The sequence below is a fragment of the Tinamus guttatus genome, unplaced genomic scaffold (genome assembly GCF_059628265.1).
Source record: "Tinamus guttatus ecotype Peru unplaced genomic scaffold, ASM5962826v1 Tinamus_guttatus_pri_ptg000125l, whole genome shotgun sequence".
Taxonomy (NCBI): Eukaryota; Metazoa; Chordata; class Aves; order Tinamiformes; family Tinamidae; genus Tinamus; species Tinamus guttatus.
Genome location: NW_028288659.1, coordinates 6107793 through 6135396, shown reverse-complemented (window position 1 = coordinate 6135396; position 27604 = coordinate 6107793). Strand labels below are relative to the sequence as shown.

Below are 27604 nucleotides of genomic sequence, written 5' to 3'. Positions count from 1 at the left end.
ATCACCCCATGCTCTCTACCATCTGCAAAATCATAGAGAGATATTTACTTTTCCTTCTTTTTTCTTCTTCCTTCAATCTCCCCCTGCCCCCGCAAAAAAAATACATTGCAAAAATCTTTTCCTCACAGCATCACTCCCATATCTCCTACCTGGGCTGGAAATAGAGGTAGCATAAGGCTGGCCACAACTTTTCCAGGGCCCCTGGAGCTTGCCCTGCTGAGGAACTTGCTGTGACCCACAAGTGCAGGTTGCCCCCCCATCACCACCACCTCGATGTCCAGCCTAGCGCAGGGCATTGCCATTTCCCTACGTGGTCCTTTCTCAGCAGGGCTCCCACAGAAATCAGGGCAGGTGTTGCCGGTCTGTGGAAGAGCTAAACAAGAGTAGCTGGCCCAGGCTCCTTCTCATTGTCCGAACACATTTCTACAAGTGGGATTAGATTCACCATACTCTTTTGTATCTTTTGTATTTTGCTTTTAATAGCAGTAATTTTAATTTGATGATACATTGCCTAGTGATTTTACCCCTCCATAGTGACTTTTTTTTTTTCCTATCAAGAAGCATGAGAGAACAGACTACAAAAAGTACCTTATGGAGTGATGCTGAGCAAAGAATGTATATTCAGAGTTGTTTTGTATGCAGCCTTCTGGAAGAAAGGCAAAGGCTTCATTTTCAGCTCAGACCAAGTAAGTCAGACCAAGCTCCCCTGCGAAGCCATCTTTCCATTTACTTTCTTGTCCCAGTTTTCCCTGCTACCTGCTCTGCTGTTTGACAGTGCAGGGGTAACAGGGGCCTCTGAAGCATCTTCCATAACTGAGTCTGGGGGAGTTCTGTCATCGGCATCTGTTGGCTTCTAGGACGTGCCATGAAGCCTAGCCTTTATCCAGGCTTTCCCTGATAAGAGGAAGGGAGAGAAGGGAGAAGGGGAAGGTTATCTCCCTGGACAGGGCTGTTTGATTCTCCAGCTGAGCGGAGAGTGTTGGGACGCTAGTGGGGCTGCATACACCCAGCTACAGGCGAGGCATGGCAAGAGGAGGGGAATGCAACATTCGCTGGAATAAATAGTGCTTCTAATAAGTGCCTCAGCTATACTGGCCAAGGACTGGAGCAAAATAACAGAGTGAACAATTCCCGGCACTATCCTCAGGTGCTTTCCGAAAAGTTTACTTTCACTCTGTACTCTGTGTTTATTTTATTTTTTCTTTTTTTTTTTTCCTTTGGTTGAAGGAACAAGTGTTGATATTTGAATTGTGCTCCCGTAACTCTCCCTCTTTAGTGGTTTCCCGGTAAAAATCTCGTGATCCTCTACATTTTTCATTCTATGTCTTTCCCCTCCCTCCCCCCGCCACTGATATAAATTTCTTCCCTTATTTCTCTAGATGCAACGTGCCAAGCTCGGCATCTACAGAACAGCTCAGGCACTTTTCCTTCTGTCTTTTGGTCTTGCTTCTGCTTTCCATTTTTACTTCTGCTCAGTTAATCAGTTGTTTTATATATGTATATATATATACATATATATATATTTTCTCTTTATATATGTGGGCATGCCTTTTCCCTTGGAAGCTGCTTCCCTGGTGCTCCAGAGCGGTTCTGATCCTGGCCGGGCTCGCTCCGTGCAGCCCCTCTTGGAGCCCTGAGCAGTCAAGTGGAGGGCGGCAGGACTTGCTCGGTCTTGGCCTTGCTGGCCACCCTGTCGTGGCCCCGGGTGTCTCGACTCCGGCCGTTCGCTTCCTTTGGCCAAAATTCTACTGTGACCGGTGACACGGAAAGGAAAAGTCTCCACGTCATTACCGATATGCAAAGCTTTTCCTTCCAAAAAATGGGAGGATAAAGAATTAGCTTTAAGGGAAAGCAGGGAAAGAAATCTAAGCTCATGGCACCCTCCATATTTCTACATTTTCAGTGTTTCAGGGTTGCTGTCTCACATGCATATGCCCCCTTACAGGGGTTATAATTCCCTTCCTCTGTGTTTTGAAGTAGTTTCCAACTTTGTCTTTGGATAGCAATTTCAATCAACAGAGCTGATGGAAAAAAACATGGAAAAGTCTTTACGGTGTCTTCATAGACACTTTTGTTTTGAGTTCTAAAATTTCAGACGCTTTAGAAATGTGCTGTGAACACTTCTTTCTTAAGGTTGTGAGTAAATCTTCCTCTCCTCTTCCGTAATTAGATTATTTTAAAAAATAAAGAAAAAAATAAAGAAAAAACAACATATGTCCCTTTCTATACCCACATGAAAGAGGTTTATGCCTGCTGCAGTCGGGAGCAAGCCACCGCTGTGATCTGCATTTTTGCATCTCATCTCAGCTTTCCTGTGGGAGCATTTTAATTTCTCTGTAGTGGTAGAAAAGAAGTCTCAGCTATGTGTTTTTCTTAGCATCAGGCTGAAACTCAGCCTCTGGCCACAGCAGTTGGTCAAGTTGGTCTAAGGCTCTAGTCTGTATGAGCAGCAAACTGTCTGTTGAGTAGGAGTAGCCAGGAGAAATGCTTTGTGTTAATGCCAGGCAGGATCCCGATGTTCTCTGCTTGCTCCTGGGCAGGTCCTGGCCCACGTTGCTCAAAGTTTTCATTGCTCAGTGACCAGGACACCTTCCGTGACTGTGCAAATGCTTGGACTTAGCACCCGGTTGGATTCCAGCTGTCCCAGTCACTGCGGTTTGCTGACTCTCAGAAACATCCTATAGGAAACCCCAAGTTGACAGCACATGCTCTATACGATTGTGTACAAGAAGCACACAAAATTCACCTTTTCTCTGATGCCTCATGAATATGAAAAGGAGGTGGAGAGGGAGAAGGCAAAAGCATTCATGTCACCAGGGCCAACCGCAATGATCGAAGAGCAGACTCCATATTCCATAGCATTTATGCTTATCTCAATATTGTACCTGTACTTGTAGCTATTGGAACCTCATAAATACCAGGGACAGATAGTAATTAGCACCCCATAAATACCATCAACAGATAATCTTGCCACTAGGAAGTAATAACAAGCTTTTCATACTCAACTGGCCAAGCAAGCTTGAAGGTGAAAATAACAAGTAGATGGAAAAAACACCATTTGGAAACAAAGGTCTTCCTCCAGAGTCAAAATTTAATGGAAATACAGCCTAATACAGCAGTCATATACTAGCCTTAGGCTCCAAAGTGCTCCAAGCTGATTTATATCTGGCTGATAAAAGGGTAGTTGATGGATTCACTACAGCCAAAGGCTCAGCTCTTAGGAATGAGCGGTGCTTATATTTGCTTTTGATCTTTCTTGGAGGTTGAAGAGAAGACTCCAAATTATGAAATCTTTTTGGAATTACACTGAGACCATTTCATAGAAAAGTCACCTTCAAGTCTCCAAGAATTTCTTTGACTATTCCTAGAGACATGGCGATGATGGAAATCTTGTAGCATGACATTTTTATCTCAGAGAAAAGTTGTAGAGCAGATCATGAAAGAACAGTAATGTAATTGCATTTAGACCAACAAAAAGATCTGGGTATATGAGCTCAAGTTTTCTGCATTTGAAAACGAAAAGCAGGGATTTCTATGGCTGTATCTGGAAGCAATAATCAATGTACTGATCTCAGAAGAGCAGCTGGAGGAGGAAGACATGCATCCTACACAAACCTAGAAATTAGCAAATGGCACTTGGCAGAAATTCACCTTTCAATTGCTTGTGTTAAATCCCCTTAGCTTCTACAGCAATATTTATTTCTGGTTAGCAAAGAGTCTCTACACAGACCTTCTCTCTGCATATAACTTGGTGCTCAGAGGGTCTTATTGTCCTTTTTGCCATGTTCACTTCTCTGTGAGTTTGTACTTTCTGTAGCCAGACCAGTGGCTGGGAGCCTGCCAGAATTTGGGGGTCTTATTCATGATAAATCTTGGTCAGCAGGTTCAGTATCTGACAAACCCTCTGGCAAAGCAAGGCACATAACTAGGAAAGCTGCCTCAGTGCAACTCTAATAACCTCCTCCGTAACAAGATAGAGATGTGGAAGACTGTGTGCTCATCAACTGCATTTACCCGAGCATTGCAAAATCTTAAATAACGTATTTAGCAAAACAAGAGCTTTCAGATATTCTCCTTGGTCTGCAATTGTCAAGGGCAGAGCTGTACGTAGAGTCTGTATCTGTGTTGAAACGCTTATTTGTTGAAACCTCCACTGACTTAATTAGGGTAAAATGCATGGAGTGTAGTCATTATCAGCTGCTTTGCAGTGGCACAACCATATATAAGCCTTGCTCATGAGGCCAGAGCATCCAGACTTTGCATCCCTGCCTTCAACAACAAAAATCCCCATTTGAACGGAGGAAGAGGGAAGAAGGGGAGACCGTAAGAATTGCTTAGCTGATATTGCTAAATCGAATGGAAACAGCCGCTAAGTCTTTCGCTGCCTCCACCCTTCCCAGTAGTCTCATTATTGTAAATAATGTTGCACTTATTTGAAAACTCAGGTTTCACAACGCTGACTGCACTGGGGGAGCCGGCGGTACAAGTAGTGCTTGAGAGCTCGGCTCTGAAATTCCGAGGCGCTTGCGCCGGTCTCGCTCCTACTAGCGCTCGAGCTTGCGTTCAGGCAGGAGCTTTAATTTCTCCCTTAAAGTAAAAGCATATCATGGCACATACTCTAATCGCTATGTCTAAATATAATACAAGGAGGCACAATTTAAGAGAGCTCAGATAGATAGATATATGTATATTTTTAAGCAACTGTCAGGAAACTGCCTCTGTGGCTTGCTGGTTTAGATTAAGATGAAACAAGTGAGTCTCACCATTTGAGTGTGTGGGAAGACAGAGACAGCAAAATGACAACTAAGGACATTTTATGTGCAATAGGCCCTCATCCTATGGCTGTTTGCGCACAGGTCTGGTGTGCCAAGTTCAAATGTACCTGCCCCTTATGTAAAATTACTCACAAATACTACGTGTGGGCCAGGTGGATGCCTGTGCTGGTTTGGCTGATTATAAAGTTCACATAATTATCATTGAACTGCATAGTGATGCTTGGAAAAAAAGTACAGCTTATTATACAGCAGCTTCAAAAGACTCTGACTCCCCGGTCCTTCAGCCAGCAGCCTTTCATAACAAGGCACAGCCTGCAGGAATCCCGGGGTATGGCTCGCACACTGGAGCCTAAATACTAGCTTAAGAAGCATTGTAGCCAAAGCAGGGCCATCAGGGCTGGAGCAGGACACAAAGGTGACCTAAGTGGATTAGGTGGCCAGCAGAGAACTTGGATAGTAGAGCTGTAACTCCTGGAGCTAGAATTCCACATATTTTAATCCAGAGGCTGGATATATTATAGAATCATAGAATTGTTAAGGTTGGAAGGGACCTCTAGAGATCATCTAGTCCCCCTGCACACTCAGGGTCACATAGAGCACGTGCCACAGGATTGCGTCCAAGCGGATCTTGAAGATCTCCAGAGAAGGAGATTCCACAACCTCTCTTGGCAACCTGTTCCAGGGCTCTGTCATCCTCACTGTCAAGAAATTTTTCCTTAAGTTCTGGTGGAATTTTTGGTGCTTCAGTTTGTGGCCGTTTCCTCTAGTCCTCTCACTGGCGATCACTGAAAAGAGGCTGGTTCAATCCTCCTCACTCTCTCCCTTGAGTGATACTGATCAGGTCCCCTCTCAGCCTTCTCTTCTCCAGGCTGAACAGGCCCAGCTCCCTCAGTCTCTCCTCATAGGGCAGATGTTCCAGGCCTGGATCATCCTTGTAGCCTTGCGCTGGACTCTCTCCAGCAGCTCCACATCCCTCTTGTACTGTGGAGCCCAGAACTGGACACAATACTCCAGGTGTGGCCTCACCAGGGCTGAGTAAAGGGGCAGGATCACCTCCCTCGACCTGCTGGAGACGCTCTTCTTAATGCAACCCAGAATCCCATCAACCTTCTTGACCACAAGGGCACACTGCTGCCTCATGGTCAACTTGGTGTCCACCATGATACCCCAGTCCTTCTGAGGTTTCTGCGCTGAGTTCCCAAATGCAAGTAGGGGCATCATAACTCCCTCTGGGAGATGGAACTCTTTGATTGATGAGCTCAACAGGAGTGAAATCACAACCAGTAATGGGTTTCCTGAAAGAAAAGTGTTGGTATCTCAATGCCACCACCCCAGGATGTAGCCACAAACATTTGGAGTGTCCTTTTGAGTGGGGGTAGGAAATACCTGCAGATAAAGTGGCCAAGACAAGGGTCAGGGGAGGGCTGAATCCCTTGTAAGAAGCCGTAGGATTGCTACTTGCCCAACCTGCAAGTAAATAATTAAAGGGACTTCAGTTGACCTCCAGCCATGAGATTTTTTTCATCCCTGCTTTGGCAGGGTTGGCCCTCAGTTTCTAGCATCTGTCTGAGCCCCTAACCGGGAAATATTATTAAAATGGCATTAAATATTAAGAGACACAACACAGCATCTCTCACAGTAAGGAAGCTCCTGACACAGCAATGCTTTTCCTAATAAACTGCCTTGACAAACAGTTTACTTATATTCTTATTTCAATTAGGTGAACTACTATGCAGTGGTAAGGAGGAGTGTGGCTGGGTGTTATTATGAGAGGTAGTAAATATTTATCCGGTTCTCTCAGCATGGAGGTGGGTGGGCAGCAGGGTCTTGAGGTGAGACCTCATCAGCACAATTTTTAAAGCTGCAGTCACAGGCTGCCGCTCGCCAGGCTGCACAGGGCCCAGCACCGCTGTGTGACCCCGTCGCGGTGAGAGCTGAGCTATTTATGTTGGTACAGGATTAGCAGTGGTGGTGAAGTAGTCACATCGTGGCCAGGCTGGGCTTTTGCATAGATTTGGGCTGGAAATGGAGATAAGCTCCATTAAGTATCCAAGGAAGTGTAAATATTACAAGGGTTTCCCACCACTGGCCAAGAGGCTCCTGCCAAGATGAGGGCTTTGCTGCAGCAAGGGTAAACCCTGCTTCAAAGTACCTGAGTGCACAAAGTCCAGAGCAGTGAGCAAGGGGGATGTCCCCGAGCAGCAGCACAGGGGCAGGAAGAGGGCGGCAATCAGGCACTGGAAGTTTAATCTAAGCAAAGAAAACCTCCACCTCCAGGCACCTTCACCCTTAATTTCAATTATTTTCTGTTAGCAGCTGGAAACACAGAGAAGGAAATCATGTATGCTGAGCTTTGAAACACTGCTGGTCTTGGAGTCACTTGGGGAACATGGATAAAAATTATGTGTAACTTTGGAAGAAGCTGTTACTTCACAGAACATCCCGAGAGGGTCTTCACGGCTCATGGAAGGCACAAGGTTCCAGCCAGCATGTGTGTCCTTATCCCTGCAGCGCGCATGATCAGCTCTGCCACGAGCCATGTGAAGTTTTAATATCCATCACAGAGTTTGTCTCATCAGGCCTAACCAAAATTTTACCTCCATGTGGATAATATATTTTTTTTAGTCCTTGGGATAACATCCAGCGTAATGAAATAATTAATGTTTCTCTCTTGATAGCCTTCTGTGAAAGGGCTGGAGAAGGGAGAAGGCCCTTCCCTTGCTGGTGAAGTGAAGGCATGTCCGGGGATCAAGCAGAGTTCTTCCAAGCTGGTGACACCACACAAGGAGCGTTTTTCACATGGAAAGCTGGGAACAGGTGAATAAAGCTGAATGGCAAATATAGGTGGGGTAGGGAAAAGGGGCCAGGAGCTGCTGCACGGGGGCAATTTGGCTTGGAACAGATTTAAGATGGGAGTAAAATCTAAAATACTGGAGTCCAGAAGCATGGGTTTCTGAGGCCAGTGGGGTTCCCTCTTTGCACACACATCCCTACGGAAATTGCTCCGAGTCTGGAGAAGCTGATTTTACGTGCTGGGCCAAACTGCACTTGCAAGCAGCTGCATTTAGGGCCATGGCCATGGTTCTCCACAGAGGCTCTGCAGCAGATACGAGTGCCAATGCCTATGGATATCCAACAAGGTTGAGTTTATGCTCCCGGGAATCCACCCTCCCTTGCAAATGGGTGGGAGAGAGTGGCATTTACGGGACACGCTGGCAACTGAGCTAAAGGAAGCCAAGGACATGTGAAGGGAAATTAGGGCAAAATTTGCAAGTGGATCATCTGAAAAAAATCTTCTAAGACAATTGGGGAAAAAAAATAGCAGAAAAAAAGAAATTTGTTGAAAGAACTCTGTTAAACACTGAGTTATCAGCAGGATATAAGGGCTGCATTTAATCTTCATTGTGTAGAACGGGGATTTTTTTTTCCTTGCTCTAAGCGTGCCTGTTAACGCCGCCTTATCCACGGAATAATTAACGTAGCCTGCATCGTAAACGCAGTCTTCTCCGGAGCTAGTGCCCGATGTGCCCTTTCCCGCTGCAGCGCAGACACGAGGGTTTCGGGAAAGCTCTGGGAATCAGCAGCCTCTCGGGAATTTCTGAACACAGCACCAACAAAAGAAGCACAACTGGGTGCTATTGGCTATTTTCACCAGGAGGATTTTCTTCAGTGAATTTTTCCTCTTTGCAACCAAGGACAAATCTCTGACACTAGCCCACATTATTGTTTGAATGCAGATTGAAATCTTGTGATTCTGACATCGTTTTATCTTTTAATTTCTGCAGTGTAAATGTCAGGAGAAAAAATACCCTAAAAATTATGCTTCAGAAAAGACTATAATTACTTCCAATTAAATCATGGCCCTGGTTGTTTGAAAGACTTGACCACAGCTAGAATTTCATTATCTGATAAGCATTTTTTTTATTTCAAAGTTTCTTTTTTTTTTAATAATAATACGAAAAGAAGCCAAGACCCTGCCAATAATACCTGAGCCAACTGCAAAAGCTAGATGATGGGAAATTGTGTTTAACCCCTCAAACAAAGAGGCCACATCATTTTTAGGCCATTTATTTCAGTGATACTCCTGGTGGGGAAGCAAGGTTCAGAAACGTGATCAAATGTGGTTGTAGGCACGCAGGAGGTGACCCAGATCCCTGCTTTCCCCAGGGCATTAATCAGTCTGTGTTGCTTTCATGGCACCTTCCCTCCATCCATGTCACCTACAACATCTCGCTAACATCTGTCCTGTTCCTTGCTGCCACACTGCTGCTTACACTGGGGTAAATCCACTGAAGCCACTGAAGTTAAATGAATGTGAAAACAATCAAAAGCACTGGATATTCTGGTTTTACAGTGGAAATTAAGCCTATTTCCCCTCTACTGCTAGGGCTGGATGTCTGAACCATAAATCCAATTGCTGCCCCCTAAAAAGCACTTGCATTAAGCGGTGATGCTCAGCCTGAGTAAAATGCCTACGTTTTTATGCAATCACACTCTCTGGCACATGGGGTAATTTTGCTGTGCCTTTTTGCAGTATTATTTTGAACTTTAGCTGTAGCTGGGCCACCAGTTCCCCACTCCACCTAAGTGTGCACCGTGTTTTCCATATGCATCCAGAGATAAGGGCTTCTACTCAGTGCAGCAAAGAAGTAGCAGTCACGGTCCCGATCCTTACTGTTTTCCGACATGCGTAGGAGTCAGTTCATGCTGTAGCTGCTTTCCTCGAGCATCCCACATAGAAGTAAGCATAAGACTTTCCCCAACTAGCAGTGACCCAAAATCTCAGCCACATAAGGACGTAGTTTTCTCCAGCTGGCACCACGGAGGCTGTCTGTGCTGAGGGCTTGCTAATGATTCACGGGGCCACAGCGCTGGGAACGGACGTACCTGCCTGAGAGTCCACGGCTTGCATGTAGAGCCAGTCTCCCTGCTGTTATCCGTGGAAAAATCTTCCCCCAAATCCTCCACCTCACAGTGGCTACTCTCTGAGCCGATTGTATTAGGAGGGAAGAAATTAAAAATGGCAATTGACTCACCAGCAAAAATTATGCTAGTGTACCCAGCAAATAAAGTAGATTCCCTCAGCACTTACCTAATAATTTTGCTTTTAATTAAAGTGTCCATTCCTGCACTGATTTACATTTAAAAAGAAAACATCTGTGTGTATTTCACTGGGAAACCTTCCCCTGGTGTTTACAAAAAAAAAAAATTGCTTTGCTTAATGGTAAAGATTTGGGGCCTGATTCTCATTAATAAAATGCTACCTTCCAGGTCCTCTGCAAAGGCAAGTGGGTACAAAACAAAAGGTTCTGACTGTGGGAGACTCACAGACCCTGTGCACCTGGAAAGCTCCCCTTGTGCTTTTTTACCTTTTTTTTTTTTTTTTTTCCATGTACATGTGCCCTGTCCTCCTTTTGCCCTGGCAACTCAACAACTCTATTCACTACATTGCAGTTGTGTGCAGAGACTCTGGTTGCTACCAGCGGCCACCCGAGACATGCTGGTCATACACGGTGTGTCCTCCTGGAAAAGTGAGCCCAAGGTCACCAAAATTTGAGTATCTGCACCAGAAATGGAAACCACAGCCCTCCTGAACCCCAAGCAGTGCTGCAGAAAGGCATTCTTCCCTGCCCAGGCTTTGTAGGCACCAGCACTGCCAGTGAGTCAGGGTGGATGGAGCCGATGATGCTGCTGTCTCGGTGGTGCATGACGCTCCCTGACGAGGCTGTGTGTGTTATGAGTGTGCCGTGTACTTGTATCCAGGCTATGGGTGTGTATATGATAGACTCAAGTATGCAAACGAACAAACGAAAAAAACTTATCCGGACACCAAAATGTTCTTAGCACCAGCTACCCATCTTCTCCTGGACCAAAGGGAGGATTTCAGTCTCAGGCTTTTGGAGAGCAGGCAACAACCTCTTTGGGTTCAGAGGCTTTGCCTCATGGCCTTGCCATGCTCTGTGGCTGTGCTAGAGCCGGGACATCAGCTCGACTGCCTGGGGGGCTCAGGGTGCACTGCAGGGACAAGCGCTCCTCCATCTTCCAGCATGATGGAGAAACTATCCATAGGGACAGAGGTATCCGATTAAAGGGGACAATCATGTTGTTCCACTGCCAGTTGCTGGGATTTCAGCACGACTCAACCCTCGTGCTGGAGCAGGAGGCCGGCATCCAGGAGGACCAACCTTTGCTCCTTCTTTGTGCCCACGTGCTCTGATCTTGCCGCATGCACCGGGCTTGAAGAGCAGATCTAGCCCAGGGTCAGAACCTGTTGGGCCTGGGGTTTTTTTACCCACATGACCTCATTTTGCTGCAACATTTAAAAATATGTGAGACTAGAACTGCTCTAGCTGGTGAAAAGAGCTTTGCTGACTTTCTTATCACTGTGCCTATTATCAGCAAATGAGGATCGGAGATTCCTTCCTACCAAACCGGAAAGGCAATCAGGAATCATTGTCCTGGCCAGCGATATGCCCCACCAAGCTCAGCACCCTGACTCTAGAAGAGTCATAAGCTTTGCTTTGACAATAAGCTTTGCTTTGTTTTCCCATATTGTAAGTTCATCATGCAGAGGCTTTTCCATCTGGCTGTTCCAGCACCCCCTCTCCACACTCTACTTGACCACGGAGAGGGGCAGCTCTGTCCATGCTCGGGCAACGTGATGTGCTCTCTGGAAAGCCCTCTGCTAACATTCCCAACTGCCAACTTTCTTGGAGGGAAAGCAGGGACAGGGTTTGCTTTGTTTTTTGTTTTAAGCTCCTGTGTCATGCTGACCTTGACGGGAGTGGATTGAACTGAGGACCAAGGGCAGTAGAATAAGCCCCAAGTGAAATGCAGAGGGGCAGAGGAAAGGCAGAGGAAACCATCAGTGCTGCCAGTCATGCAACGGAGGCTCTTACTGCTGTCCCCATTTTGCAGATGAGGAAAGTGGGGCTAACGTGGCTAACCCAAAATCACCCGCAGCAGTAAAGTACAATGCTGGAGAAAGAGGCCAGGTCCTTTAATCTCCTGCTCCTTCCCCTCTGATCCTGTCTTATTCTCCAGTGCTATCCACCTCTTCTCTCTTTGATACAGGACTCCACACAGCTGCCGCTCTGATCGAGGGCAAGGAGAAAGGCCTGGATCATGAGCATCAATAGCCTCAAGAAACAGATCATGTCCTCAGTCATAAAAGAAGAGAGTAATGCAGAATTACAGTGACCAGAAATATTATCCTTCGGGAAAGCATAAGGCTATCATCTTAGAGCTGAACCCCAATGGTACATCTGGCACAGCTAAAAAAGCAGTAGAAGCAGGAAGCTTGCAGCCCGCACCCGCTGTCGTGAATGCCGGTTGCTGCCTGGCTCGGGCTTGCTGTTCCCCAGTGGTCCAGCTGGATGAAGCTCCATTTCTTTTCAAGACAACAGGGTACAATTGGCGTGGTTCCGTCTGGGGATCACTCTCAAAAAGGAGAAGGGATGCAACCGCAACAGGTTTTGCTCCCTCTGCTGTACGCAGTGCTCCAGAGCCGTCCCAGCAGACTTTGCCCCCTCTAACACCCCTGCCTGCCATTCTGTGGTGAGTTTAAGTTTCATGTTGTAACCATAATGCTAATGGGTAGCTCTCAATGTATGTTGTGCGGGAAAACATACAATTGCTAAAGCTGTCCTGCAAAAAGCAGGGCCCAGGATCATATTCTCCACTGTGTGGCCATGGCCACCCCACTCCAGCAGGTGCTCAGCAAGGGTTGGTCCCCGGGCCTTTCTTTCTTTCTTTCCTAGCAAGGCATGCCCTGAGTACCCCCAGTCTAGAGGACGGGCTCTCAAGAGAGCTTGGCTCTTGGAGAAATCGCTAAAGGGAAGTTTCCTGCCGCCTCCTCTTTAAGGCATCTCCATGGGCACCTGGGTGCTGAGCCTTGCTGGAACCCGATCCAGCGCTGGAAGAGATGTGGGCTGGCACCAGCAGCAACGAGAGGCAGCGCTGGTAGGACCATATAACAGCAGGTGCCCTAAGAGGGTACATTTGCACCGGTCCAGTCCCAGAGCGCGTGCCGGTAAGGAGCTCCAGGCAGGCAGATCCAGAGGGGAGTTACTGCAGGATCACAGCCCGGGGTTTTGCTTCCACCTTTGCCAGAGGCACGTGTCTTGTGTGCGTCTCAGCTGCCTTGCCTGCGTAATGGGTACCTGGTGACTTACCCCCTCTGCAAAGCCACTTTGAAGCCAAAGAGGCTCTGGATAATGTGGGTTTACCTCCAGCTTTCCCGTATGCGCCGACAAAAAGCGATGCTGGCCGGGTTCGTGGGCTTTCTAGCAATAGCTGAATGAGAGAGGGGGATCTTTCAAAATAGAACTGTGTGTTTGGGGGGTAGAGGGGATAGCGGCTGTCAGTCTCAGCAAGTAAACACTTCTTTGATGTGGTTCTGTTTGACAAAGAGAAAAAAAAAAACAAATCCTAAAAGCAACATTGTATGTTTATTTTAAATGCATCCTCTAAATATTTACACTGCAAGCAAGCTAAATAAAAAAAAGAGAAAAAAATGGAACTTTTGTCAGCAAACCAGATTGTGAAATGCCTTGAGGGAATAAACGACTTATTTGGGGAGAGGGGGAGAGGTAGGAATTTTCCATGCTATTGTAAAAGACGAGCTCAAATTATATGATCCCCACAGCCAGTGAATCGCAAAGCTTCAATCAGCTGCCTTTTTAATTTTTTTTTCCCTCCTCTCTTTTCTATAAAGGGTGGTGGGGGGAGAAGGAGACATAAGTGTGTTTCACCAACTTCTGTTGACTGTTCCTTTTTTCTCCTGATTGAAATGTGTTGTTAAACAAGATCCCACATAATCTCAGCAGAGCCTTCCTCCCGCTCGCTCCCTCTCTCCTTCTGGGAAGCCGCGATCAGTGCCATCGGCGCTTGATTATTTGCAAACTCCCTTCGCTTTTTTTTTTTTTTTTTTTGGCCTTTTTTTTTTTTTTTTTTTGCCTTTCCTCCTCTCCGTCTCTCCCTCCGTCTCTCCTTTCCGTCGCGCCCCCCGCCGCCCCCAGTGCAACTTTCGCGGGGCGCACGCAGCGATGCCGCGCTGAGCGCGGGGGCACGGCGCCAGCCCCCCTCCCTCCCTCCCTCCCTCCTTCCTTCCCTCCCTCTCTCCCTCCTTCCCTCCCTCTCTCCTTCCCTCTCTCCTCCCTCCCCAGCGCCGCCGTCCCGAGCCGGGGGGGCCCCGCCGCCCCCCTGCGCCTCGCCCCGGCCCGGCCCGGCCCCGGGCCCGGCGCGGCGCCGCCGCCCCCCGCCCGCCCCGGAGGGCCGGCAGCGGGGCTGGATGTGCGCGGCTCCCCCCGCGCTCCGCCGGGCGGCCATGCAGGAGGCGGGCGGCAGCTTCGCCTCCGCCGAGAGACACCCGCGCAAGATGGCAGATGTGTGCTGACTTCGGCGTGTGTGTGTCGCGGGGGGGGGGGACCGCGAGCTCGCGCCGTTCGTGGCGGCGTTGCCATGAATAACAGGCGTCCTTGCACCGATGGCCCCCATGTACGAAGGTAAGGCGCCCCCCCACCCGTGTCCCCGCCACGCGTGTCCCCCCCCCCCGCCCCGGCACCGCTCGCCCCCCGTCGCGGGGGGCACCCGGGGCGCCCCCCGCCCCGCGCCGCTGCCCCGGCCCGGTGCCCTGGGGCTGGCGGCGCCCCGGGGAGGGGGCGATGCGGGGAGGGGGCCAGGTCCGAGCCGGTGCCGAGCAGAACAATGAGGTGGACGGGGCTGGCGCGCGTGTCTGTGTGTGCGCGCCGCGCACTCGGGTCCCCGGCGCCCAGCACCCTGCCCAGGGCTTTTCGCGTATTTTCCAAAGAGTTGTCCCTCGCCGGGCTTTTGCTGCACGTATTTCTCTCTCTTTCTCTCCGTCTCCCTCTCTATTCCCCCCCCCCCCTTTTTTTTTCCGGGGTGAGGAAATACTGGGCGCTGCGGAGGGGGCACGGGGGCTGCGGGGAGCAGCCTGTCAGCTCTTTCGGTTTCTCCTTGGATCCAGCCCTGCGTTGCGGGGAAAAGCCCAAGTGCCCTAAACTTAAGTTGGTTTTCTTTCTGTCTTTTTTCATTTTTTTTTTCCCCTGGTTGAAAATAGAGGGGGTAGGATGCATACGGGCAACATCTCGGGTGACCGGTAAGAAATAAAAATAAATAAATCTGGCTTGATTTAAATCACCTAGCGATGTATTTATTCCCTCCCGTCACCCCTTTCTGGTTTGGAACTGATTATGGAGCATTACATAAACTAGAGGAGAAATCCAGGCGGCTTTATTTTATTTTTATTTTATTTTATTTCATTTTGCCCAGAAACGTTCCTGCGCGGATCGCTTTCCGGCGGTGGGAGGTTTCCGCGCCTGGCGCAGGCGAGGGCAGCGATACTTTTAGGCGCACGGCGGATAAAAACTTATCTGCGGGGAAAATCGAGCGGGGGCCGCACGGGGCGCGCTCCGCGGAGCCGCTCGCCCGGGCGCTACGAAGTTACGGCCCGGGCTGCGCTACGAGAAGCCGGGCAGCCGCGGAGCGAGGCGCCGTGCCCGCTCAGCCCCGCGGCGCGGAGCGGAGAGGGGTTTTCCCCGCTTTTCGCGTGTGTTTTCGGCGCGGCGGCGAGGCCGCGGCCCGTCGCTCCGCGAGGGCTCCGCGGCGCCGGGGGCCCTGCGCGGCGGGCCCGGCCGCGGCTCGGCGCCCCCTGCCGGCCGCGCCGCTCCGCGCCGCCCGCGGCCGCCCCGCACCTGCGCGGCCGGGGCGCGCTAGGCCCGCGCCGGGCCCGCCCGCGGCGCTGCCGCCCTGAGGCGGCCGCGGGGGATGCGCGGGCAGCGGGGCCTGCGGCGGGGCCGGCGCCTCCGGGCCGGGCCGGGCGCGCTGCCCTGGGCAGCAGCCCCCGGGCTGAGCGGGAGGCGGGCGGCCGCGCTGGAGCCGCTGCTGGAAGTTCGGCAGTTCCCCCGTGCCCGAACTTCAGCCGTGTCCTTGCTTTGCTAGGGAAAGACGCCGGAGGACAGAAATCCCCCTCTCGCCAAGCGATGAACTGCGGGAATAAACTCCTTGGCACCGGCACGCTCCTGCGCTTGCGTTGAGCCTTGAAGTGGGTGAATGTCCCACATCCCCTTATCCGCCTGCGGTGGCGGTGGGTCTGCTGGTTAGGGTGCATGTGGGAAGCCCCGGGGGGAGCCGGAGGGCGGCTCGATCAATGTCATCCGCCTCCGTGCAACCGTGAGAGGTCCTTAGTGTTCCCCGAAATGCCGCCGCCGTTGATAAAAATTCAGGGCACGCGGGAGGCGATTCCGCCCTAGAAGGAGGCAGGGGCTGCAGCCCTCCGCTGTGAACCCCGTGTAGCCCTCCCTGGAGCGTCAGGTACACCTGGAGGGTGTGTGATGCCCTGTCGCACCCAGCCGTGCCCACACGTAGGCTCCTCTTGCAGAAAACATGCCCCGGGAGGAAATGTGGCGCCTTATAAAAGGACTCCAGGAGAGGTCTGAGTGAGTGATAACGTGGAGCGCGGGCATGAAGTCGCGCACGGTCCTGGGTATTTAGTGGGTGCCATGCAGGCGAGGGCTGGATGAGCGGCTCGGATACCGGTTCTGGGAAGGAGGATGGTGCCTCACCTGTTATTCATAGGCGAGGCATGATAAATAAGTAAATACCAAATGTGAAATCCTCCTCCCCTCCTTCTCCTTCCCCTGTGTATATGGAGGATTTTACTGTTAATTTTAAAAAGAATTTTGCATTTTTGCTGTCAGTATCCTCCTCTTTCTTTTTCCTAAATGTTCTAGAGCTGAGTGATAAGATGAAGGACATAATAAAAACTATCAAGTAAAATAAAGCAGAAATAACAGCGCTGCGCAATATTTGACCTGGATTTTGGTTGCAGTTGCGAGCCAGAAAGGGAGATGCGCGGGGGTCCGGTGCAGGCCTCTTCGGGTGTAATCCTGCATGGTCCCTGCCTTGAGGTATAAGGCAAACTACCCGGAGTCCCTGCTCCGAGCACTGCCCGTGTAGCCTCTCCTGTGGAGTGGCCTGTTTCCAGAGGGCCTTCAGGATCAAGTGCTCAGGAGGTGTTGATGTGTTTTCGCCTTTATTTTCTCGATGCCGATTACCTGTGTTTTGCTTTTGTTCCCCGGTGCTTTGCTTGTTCCTTATTCCTGACAACTTTGTTGCAACTTGCAGCCTATTTTTAGCAGCAGCGTCAGTAGTTTTTTAGACGTGGGTGGCTCGCGGGATTAATACCTGTAATATTTGTAAACTGCACCCCGCCACCGGTGCCACCGCTGGAGCAGCGCGCGGGCCGCCCGATGCCGCTTCCTCCCCACGTTGGGCACGCGGGGCTGGGGGCACCCGAAACCCCGTCCCCGGGCACGTCCCAGGGCTGATCCCGCCTTGCACCGGGATGTTCGCACGGCAGGCAGAGCCTGCGCTGCCTTTGAGCAGCTTAAAATCTCGTTAAATCGCAGAAAACTTTCTCATGGGGAGGCGGCACCGGTGACACTGAGTAAAGGTCTTTGCCCCAAAGTTTGTGCACGGCGATGATAACTGGAAGGCGCTTCCTGTTTATGAAGTAATAACCATAACGTGAAGCTAAATCAATGCTGGGACCAAACGTGTAAGTTTTTATTAGCTCCGGATATGGCTATAGCCAAGATAACAGGACGCCCCCTCCAGTTATAATTATTGTTCTTATCAGGCCGCAATGCCTAGTGATTCAACGTTTTTTTTGGACATACCGGGTGAAAAATGCGGCTTTATTTTCGGGAGCGGAAGCGGCGCGGCGGAGCCCGGGGCAAGTGGACGAGCAGCGCGCTCGGACGGAGGCAGGGGAGCGCCGGCGCAGCGCCGAGCCCTTGGCCGCAGCCCAGCACACGCTTCCACACGGCTGGGACAGGTGTGGGAATCCCTGCCAGCTCCCGGCGGACCCCTCGGCGGCTCCGCGGAGAGCCGAGCGCTTGCGGGCTTGCGGCCACGTGTGGAAGAGCTTCCCTGGCTGCCAGGAGGCGGCCTTGGGCTTCGCGAGCGTCGCGCTCGTGCTCCGTGCCTCGGTTTCCCCGCTGGTCGCTGCCTCCTGCCCTCTTCCGTGCGGTGCTTTGGCCAACGAGAAGCGCGGTGCCCGTGTCCCTCATCCCTGCATCCGTGTGAGAGCGGCGCTGGGCGTTTTCAGAGTCCCACCCTTTCCCTCTCGGATCCTGATTTAGGAAGGTATTTTAAGGTCTGTGCCTAAATTTAAGCTCGCAGGCAGTCCTGCTGACTTCATTAAAATTGTTTATGTCTTTAAAGCCGGGCACATGCCTGGGTACCTTTCTGACTCATGGCCTCTATAGCTTAATCAGGCCACTTATAAAAACGAGGCTGTTTCCTCACCCATACTTGGAAATCTCTGCCCTCTGAGTGTGAAATGTTATTTATATGGCTTTTTTTTTCCTACTGCTGGAAGGTTAAATAGTGGGTAAAAAGAAGCAAGAATTAAGTGCGAGAGAAAAAACCTGTCTCTTTACCTACTTACAAAGCCTAATACAGAGCTAGGGTTTAACATGTGGCCTCCTCTCTTGAAGGTCTTCCCCCCAGCTAGCGGTGCAGAGTTCAGCTGTTGTTTCTGGACTGATCCTGGGTGCTAATTTCACTGCAGACCAGGCATTTAGCGATTTGTGTATTTGTGCTGTGGGGAAAGCAAGGAGTACCATTGCCCCCTGCAATGCAGCGCTGCTTGCAGCGGAGGGAGCGCTGCTGGCTCTTCTTTCCCTTGGCCCGACCGTGAAGCGAGATCCTTCTTTTGGAGGCACAAGGACAAGTGTTTGGGGCCTCTCCTCAATTCGGGAAGCTTCACCACTTGGGTAGTTTGTACCTTATTTGTCCAAGATTTCCTGGGGCAATTGCACAGCGAAGCCCAAACCTTTCTGCAGTATTGCTTGCTCCATCACGAAATACCTCAGAGAGCCCAAAGCTGAGAGAACGAAGAAGTCATTGGTGTTTGTTTGATGCCGAGCAGGATGTGTGCTTGGACAAGCTGAAGCTCATCCTGCAGTTGTGCCTCCTTCTCCATCCTGCGTGCCTTCCCGTGCCTGCTCTCAAAACTGTCTCTGGGAGGATGAAGTGAGAAGAATCACTTAAGCTTCCTACATTGAAAAGTGGGAAAGGTCATTGTGCAAGGCAATATATTTGTCAGAGATAGTTGGGAACCTCAGAAGGACAGTGGTGCTCCTTGTTTGTTATAACCTTTAAGCCTTAAAGGCATTAGCAAGACCCGGAACAACAGTCTGCCAGCGAGGTAACCTGCAGGCTAATGTCTCCTTCAGTTCAAAGGGCTGACAGGTTTATCTCACTCCGTGGGCCGTGCCAAAAGGTCAAAGACAAACTTAGCTCTCACCGAAATTGCTGGGATCATAGAAAATTGGACTAGGAAAGACTTTGAAGTTCTTCCTGCAGTTTCAAAGTGGGGTGCACTATACCAAACTTGTGCTTGTCCAGCGTGCTCCCCAACCCACGTGTCCAACATATCACCCATGGACGGAGGTTTCACAGCTGTCATCACTCTGCTTCATCATCTTGTCATTAAAAAGATTTTTTTTTTAATCCTGTGTCCTGTCTTCTCCATCTCTGACAGTTCTCCCCCTTCAGCTAGTTCCCATCGCTCAGAGACAGTGCTGGAGCACGATGCTTTAGCTGAGGCCTTGTATTGCTCCATGTGTCTTGCAGACAGTGCCCCTCTTTGGTTGACCTTTTCCACCCCAACGTTGTTCCATGTGATGAGCTCGTGATGTGCTGTAGCTCCCAGGCCCTATCCTGAGATCCGGGAGCTAGTCTCCCATACCTAAAGCATCTGAGTTTGTGTTTGTCCTGTTTGAATTTCATCCTACATCTTTTGATTTCTTGGGATCATGTTGAGTTCTAATCTAAGGGACCTTGCAGTCCCTTCCTGCTTGATGTCGCCTGCCAGTTTAAGAAAGAAGTACAGTCTGGTTCTTCATCAAGATCAGCTTTGTTTTCCACTATGAGCTTCTGGATTTGAAGCACTGAAAAAACAGAAAAATAGGAGCAGCACCTTGCCGCCAAAACAAAAAAAGGAAAAAAAAAAGCACACCACACTTGGCATTTTCCCCATTTCATTTATTTCTATTTCCCATTTTTATTGTTCTTCAGTGCATTATAAGTATTGCTAATAATGATTGTATTTGTTACAGTAGCACCAGGGCCAGTGAAAAGCAGGTCCATACTGCACTAAGCAGGGCAGTGACTTGAGGTGGCAGATAGTTCCCACCCTGAGGAATTTGCCTTTTGTGGAGACAAACGAGGAGGGAAGAACCACCTTGAAGAAACACCTGCGGGCAGGAAAGCACCTTTGCCTAGGGATTCCCCAGCTGGAGCCGACAGTGGACGCGAAAACGATGCTACAGCCTTCCCAGGAGGTCTCTGCTCACGCTCTCCGCACTTAGGACGTTCGGATCTGGCAGGCTTTAGCTGAAATATCAGCGCTTGCCCTTGATCCGGGAGGCTCGTGGCTTCCTCCCTCCCTGCCGCTGCCCCTTCCGCGATGAAGGCAGCGGCGCTGCAAGGAAGAATTTGATCCGCTGGCCTCGCTGCCCCTCCGCGCGGAGCCGGCGGCTGCGTTTCCCTGCCGGCCCGGCTGGCAGCTCAGGGCCGCGGGGCCGCTCCGGGGACAGGCCGGGTCACGGAGCGGGGGCGAACGCGGCGGCACCGCGGGAGCGTCGCACGTGCTGGACACCAGCAGCCCGGCGGCTGCCTGGCTTCGCATCGTGTGGGGCTGCCGCCTTCCTCCCTCTGATAGCGGGCAGCAGCGAGTCTGTAAAATGAGTATGTTTTCCTCTTGGGCGAAAAGACTAAGAAAAGCTCCCTTTTTTTTTTTTTTTTTTTTGCTTACAGTTTGGGGTTAGGGTGTTTATTTGCTACTGGATGTGATCCAGTAGGTTCAGTGCGTGTCTGTTTATTCTTGGTTGAAGCCGTGCCTTTTTTCTCAGCAAAGTTCATAAAGGCACAGGGGGTGGCAGGGAGCCAGCAGGCTGCCTGGCTGCGGCGCGGGGAACGGGTCCTGCTCTCACACTTCGGGAGACAGTTTCGGAGCAGACACAGGAGTGGATTGATGTACACTCGCACTGTCCCGGCAAAACTGAGAAGATAATCCATCCTCCAAAAGCCTGCACAACGTTTCGGAGAAAGTCCTGTTTTTCAGGGAGCTCCTAATATTCACAGATTATTCCTCCTTGCAGGCAAAATTTAGAAGTATTTTTAAAAACACTTTTTCGTTTCAGAACATGGTTTGCATTCTGCCTTTGCCCGCAGGACCGGCAGCATCAGTGCATTTATTTTTCCCTCTCTGACACTTGTTGTTGCAGGGGCGGCTCCTGCTCGGCAGCGGCCTGGAGGTGGGTTTTGCTCTCGCCCATCGCCACGGACCTTCCTTCCTGCTCGGGGCATCCATAAACCTCTCGCCGTGACATCATACGTGTTTCCGTAGCAACAGATTATGATACCAGAACAGAGGATAGTATCAAACGGGAGGAGGAAGAGATAAATTACGGGCTTGGCGTGCGTGTGTCTGAGAGCTTGATTATATTCCCGCATCTATCCCAATGATGTTGTCTGCCTAGTTCCTTCTCTGTGTATCTTACACGCCTTTTAACGGCTAGGCAAAAGATATAAGAAAAGAAATGGAGCAGTCAGAACAAAACAGGCGCACATTTTGATCATCTCTATGTAAACCGCGTAGACTGAGATTTATTTTTTTTTATCTCAGTGACTCCAGAGAGTAACATAGCCTGGAAAAAAAAACTTGGAAGCTCGATAATCCCCTGGTGCAGCTTCACATTTCTTTTAATTATGCATTATTCGTATCCAGTAACTGCCGGGATCCCAAGTCAAACGTGTCCGCGCTGCAAGCGTTCCGAAGGGTGCACGGACGCGGCGTCGCCCGGGGAATTCGCTCCCTGTGCCTGGGAAAGGACGCGACAGGTGACCGCGTCTGGGATGGGAGGACAGGGGGAACTAACCATGGGACCAACAGTTACCATCTCTGTGCTGTCTGTGGCAGAAAGGATATCTGTTTGCCTACAGCATGAGGCTGGAGTTGAGGAACATTAGCTAAATTCATAGGGTTTTGTTTTGTTTTCCTGGGCAGCTTTTAGTGTTGATGAATACCAGATAGTTGGGCAAGGAGTTTCTATTTTCAGCAGGCTTCTGTTTTGCCTCTAAATACAGCTAATCTCCAGCCGTTGTAGTTACTTTCCTATTGAGATGGTTGTTTTTCAAAGTTGGGAAAAATTCTGAAGCAAACTCTTCCGCTATCATCCTGACTCCCAGTGTGTGGAGTCTTGAATCACACAGCAAAATTTCAGGGGAGGTAAATCCCTGTGACCAGCCTGTTAAAATATCCAGCCTGGGGTCTGCCCCGCACAGCAAATCTCACGTGACGCTCTAGAGCATCCTACTGGTGACATGGAGTTTCGGACCCTCGTTGAGGGACTCCGGGGCCATGGGGAGAAGTGAAGAGTGTGGGTTCCTCATCCTTCGGGAACGCTGTCTTGCAGCTAAACAGGACCACTCTGAAATAGAATTTTTTTTTTCAGGCATCCCACAAGCCTATTAAAAGGATTGTTAGTTAGCTACCAGCAGAAAAATATTAGCAATGTGTAGCAGTTCGGTCATCTGAATGCATAGGGTTTCATTTTGTTTGCAGTGTAGTGGGTTGGGAGAATACGAAATGTGCGTGTGTCTGCAGAGGGGTGCAGAGACAGGGCCTGGCTCGTGGGCCGGCAGCCAGCCCTGCGCCCGCCGCGTTGGAGTGCGCGGTGGCTTTCTGCTCCGAGCGGGGGGCGGCCTCCCGCAGCGCGCGTGGCCACGTTGAATGGAGAGTCTGGGGCTCGGGAAGGTGGAGAGAGGAGCGGGAGTTGTCCAGGTGTCTCCAGCTCCGTGTAGGCAGGGGTTAAAGGCCTCCAGAGCATACATGAGCACAGGACGTCTCCATAGGAATTGATGGCTAGGTCAACGTCATGGGAGCTTGTTGGGAGCCAGTAGAGACCACAGAGGACTGGTTTAGTGCGCTTCCCACGTGCAGTCTCACTGAATAACAGGCCGCAGCACTTGAGCCGCAGCTTGTGAGCGGGCTGCCGTGCATCCTGCACGGAGAGCAGCTCCACAGGCGAGTCCCAGGGTGGTGGGGGCAGTGGAGCTGGAACAAGGTCCTTTGCCAGGGAGGGGAGATCACAACAACCCTTCCTGTGAGCCCGCGCGGGGAAAGGAGGACAACTCGCAGCTACAGCCAGTTTGTGGGCGCCCTGCAGAAACCCACGGCCTCCCAGCTTCCCCCAAGGCGTGTGCCTGTGAGACAAGTGGGGATCACGTCTAGCCATGAGAGCAATTGCGAAATGCCTTCATCTCTTGTAGCACTTCCACAGGCCCCACCAGAAACCTGCCTTTCTCCCGCTCCCTGCTCTGCATTGCCTCCACATCTCAGCATGCACGTGTTTAGCAACTAGGGGTAAGAAGCGCCTTGCAAACCCCGTTTAAAAAACTGCATCGCCTGACCAGGACACGTGAAGCCCGGACAGAGTGTATTTCATTGACTGTGACAATCCTTTTCTTGCAGTGTCATTTTCTCATTGATTACCGATGAAAGCGCAGCCTCTAAATGCCTGTGCTGTCTGAAAGCACGTGTGAGGGCCCGTAGTTGCTGGTACAGAGCTGTGCACGCGAATGCACGAGCGGGAGGACGTACATGTTAGCATGTGGACGTCCGGCTCTTCTCGTGTGTGCAGGCACGCGTAGGGTGTGCGAATGCGGCTCCATCACCTCTGTCTGCAGGAGGCAGCGTGGGCCTGATGCGCCTTGGAGGTGTTACACCGTTCGCTCGGCAAATTGCGTTTACACCCGGGCTGTTTTTCACTGCCAGAAATGAAGAAGCGAGATTTATTATTAAATATAAATTAGGCCTTGTGCGTGTGTGTTTGTGAGCTGTCTCAGACTGTACAGGAGGAAATATAAACAAGGTGAATGCAGGGTGTTTATGCAGGGAGATGCTGTGGCAGTGTGTGTGTTGGCAGGAGAGCTGCCTGCAGTTTCTGCAGCCTGTATGAGGGTGGTGGGCTGTAAATCGCGGTGTGTTCGGGAGGGGACACTGCCACCCTGCATGTAAAAGGCAAGGAGAGGTTTTGTAGCAATGTCACTCTCTCAGGCTGAGCAAAAGGGTTGCTAGAAATCCAAACTTACAGAAAATGTCATCGAAGACGTTTAGACTGGGCATGATTCGTAATGGACAGCTACCAGCTCATCTCCATCCTGACCCAGAGCAGCTGCAGGCCTGGCATGCTTTACACTCCTCTCCTAGTGCCAGGATTTGGTGGCCTTGCTGGACCATTTCTCAAGCATCTCCACAGCCCTGCTAATATGGCTCTGATCTATCCAGCTGCATCCTCAGCTATTTCCATCTTCACCTGGTCCTGTGATGCACCTGGTATCTGTATGAGAAGGCAGCGTCTCTTAGGGAACCTGCATTTATGTAGGTAGATGTGTCTACCATACCACTCACAAAGTGCTTAGTATAGCTAAGACAACCTCAGTAAAGTGCCTGTATCTTTTTCAGCTGAAGGTAGGATATGAGCCCTGGTTTTGTTCTTCTTCAGCTGAGCAGTTCCTCTCTCTTAGGGCAGGGACTGGCCTTTGAACCAGCCTGGTTTCAAAGGTCTTTCGTGTTCCTCCCGACATGGTCGCTGTTTCCCAGGGGAACACTTGACTCATTATCAATTCCCACATTTCCTCTCAGCCAGGAAGGGCTGAAGGGGTTTCAGGAAGAGGATGCTTTGCAAGGAGACGTCTGCTTTGCCGTGCCGTGCCCTGTCACAAACAGACCCTGCGTCTCCTGCCAAAAATGCCCTGCCTGTAAAATTATAGTGAGAGGGAAGGAGGAGAAAAAAATGTGAGTGAATGGTGAGGTAGGATGGGGTCTCGGAGCAGGGGGTGCCTCTTGCTTTTGATATCAGCAGCAATAAAACACATGTTTGTGACCATGCTGGGGGTAAACTGGGAAACGTGCTTGTGTCATTTGGCATCACTGGAACAAGTTGCAGGTCGTAGATTCTCATTTGGCTTTAATTATTTCTCCACAGCAGTCGTCAACAAATGGAAAGTTTCCCCAAATGTGTTGCAGCTGGAGTTGGTACTTCTGTCTGTCTCTCGGTCTGTCACTGCAGGATTTGCAAAGTGACTTGAGCTTTTACCCCGCTTTTTGGGTTTGGTGATCTTTCCTCACCAGCCCCAGCCCCTTCCTCTTCCCTGCTCCCACCTCCACCCTGGCGCAGCTCTCATGTTCACCTGGAGCTTCCCAGCCCACCTGAGGCTTTTGTGGCTAAGGACATGGTGAGCCGAGAGCCTGCTGGTTTTCCAGGAGAACTGAGCAGGGGATTCCAGCACCCCCAGCCCGTGGGCTGATGGAGCGAGGGGGTGCGTGTGTCCCCGTGTCTCCGGACGTGAGCCCCATGGGCACGTGGGGGTGTGAGAGCACGGGCACACGCGCGTGGGCGAAACGCTCCGCGGTTACCACGAGGCGCTGGCTGCAGAGGCAGCTGTTGGGAGTTACTGGGCCGGACCAGGCCGAGGGGACGGGAGCCTCTCCTGCTGCTCTGCGGGGACGCTCGGGACGTTTGGGCGGGCTGGCCGCGTTCTGCGTTCTGCGCTGGGCTGAATTTCACCTCTTCCTTGCGAGCTGCGAGTGGCAGTGGGGGAGGCAGCTGGGTGTCCGCGAGGCCGGCCCTGGCGGGCAGGTCGTCCTCTGCCTCCCCAGGCGGGCCAGGAGCCCCCTGCAGACCTTCCTGGCCCCGGCAGAAGCGTTGGTTTGGTCAGCTTTGTGTGTGATTAATGGAGGCCAGCAGTTTTGACCTCTGTGGGCTTCGCTGCAGTAACAGGCCTATACTGCCCTTGACCCGGCAGGTCTAAATATATCTGATTGATAGATATATCTAAATAAATATATCGATCACTTATATCGATCACTTCGTGATCATCCCCTCCCTGTCACTTCCTCTCTCTGCTAGCCGTGGACACAGCTCGTGGCTCATGGCAAATAACACCCCAGGGAAGAGGCCCATCTTCTGGAGGCCCTTTGGCCCTTCAGCTTCGGTCGGGGGAGACCCCTGCTCCCTGTCGTGCCCGTCCCCTCTGCTCCCCGGCCTTGCTCTTTGCACAGTGATCGCTCTGATGTGGCACAAGCACCTACCCTTGTCCTGGAGCACCTGGAGCATCCTATAGCTTCCTGCCTCCCTCTTACCCCCGGCAGGTCCATGTGACTTTGCCCAGTGTGCTTAAGGAGGGATCACAAAAAAAAAAAAAAAAGAAACAGATGGTTTCTGAACCAAAGCTAAGAGTATAGCGCATACCGGAGGCTAGAAAGTAGCTGTAAATACTGAGACTCATTTGCACAAGTATGTTTGGTTCCAATCCTAAGGGCATTTTGCCTTCCCCTGCTTGTACTTTAGTTTCAGCAACATGTAAATTTAGTTTGGATTGCTTTCTTCAAAACACCACAAAATGTGGCTGGAGGGAGGGGTGAGGGTTAAGTTGTATTTGGCACAGAGGGGATAAAGAGGAGACTGAGTGCTCCAAAAGCTAAGAATCCATGGATGTTTGTCCTTTTGTCACTTATGTGCGAACACCGAGGAGACTGGATACACCAGGAGGGCAGGGATGACATTTGCAGTCTCCTAGCCCCTAGGTCTGCTGCTTGTATCAGACCTCTCATCTTTCTTCTGGCCCAGCACCTGAGACCCCGCACGCCGGCTCGTGTTTCAGGGGTGAACCTACACGTAGGGTCATTCGGTGGATAAATGTCCCATCGTGTGCTGGGGGACAGGCTGTGTGGGCAGGTTGCCGCAGGACCCGCTGGTGGTGGTGGCCAGTTGGCTCCCTGGAACCAGTTAGGGATCCCAGTTAGGTACCTTTCACCTGTGCGACTCACTTGGAGGAAAAAGCAAAGATGAGTTGGCGTTGGGTGAGGGAGAAGAGAGGTTTTTGTGCCTTCGCCTGCCCTTCATCCAGCAGCAATCCAGTGGGCTTGTGCTCTGAGGCCTCCTGCCTCACTCCCTTGCCATGCCGATGGGTTTCATGACACCGCTTTTAGCACCTGAGGATGGGTGAGAAAAGACAGGAGGAGGAGGGGGAGCTGGAGGTGGTGGTGTGAGTTAATACAAGACCCAGTGGGAAGCAGCAGCAGGCAGGATTATTTCAGCAGTATGAGCCAAAACTTTCTCTGTCTCTCTCTCGCTCATTAAATTACAGCTAATGCAAGTAGCATTGTGAAGGAGGAATTTGGGAACTGTTGTTCATCATCCAATCACTTGTAACGAATGTGCTGTTCAGTGCCATAGCCCATAGCCTAGCTAAGAAGTAATTCACTTGGTATTTGCAGGCATGACATGCATGCCATAAGAATTCCACTGTTAGCATTATTCAAGCATTAGTGAGGGGATATGAAAATAAATGATGAGCTATTGTTTTTCATGATTAAGTCCAGGCTTTTCACTCCTCTGTCTTTTTCCCTTCTTCCTTCTGTGGAAGGAGGGACCTCTCCATTCCTTTCACTTTCTGAGCCTGAGGTTTTGCCCTCGCTCATTCCAAGTTCTGCTCTCCCTACCTGCACAGTTTCACTGCTCCTCCTGCCCTTTTTCAGCAAGAAGCAGGGGCTGGAAGAGGCTCTATTTGGAGGCCAACCAGGGCAGTTCTTTAAATTGCTGTAGAAAATCATTGCAGTGTGATGTGATATCAGAGATGATTTCAGCCTGTTGTCATGGGTCTACAGAACCCCCCTGCCCTCACCGTCCCTCCGCTGCTCCTCGCTCTTGTACTGGCAAGCACAAAAT

General features: G+C 50.8%; 1 protein-coding gene across 4 annotated transcripts in view; it reads left to right on the top strand.

Moving 5' to 3' along the window:
* The first annotated feature begins 14145 nt into the window (after window positions 1–14145).
* HIPK2 (homeodomain interacting protein kinase 2) overlaps window positions 14146–27604 on the top strand; it is a 117846-nt gene continuing 104387 nt past the window's right edge. For all 4 annotated transcript variants that reach the window (XM_088521597.1, XM_088521595.1, XM_088521596.1 and 1 more), the window contains exon 1: window positions 14146–14281. In XM_088521597.1, the coding sequence (XP_088377723.1) occupies window positions 14263–14281 (19 nt within the window). In that variant the 5' untranslated portion in view covers window positions 14146–14262. The remainder of the gene's footprint in view (window positions 14282–27604) is intronic.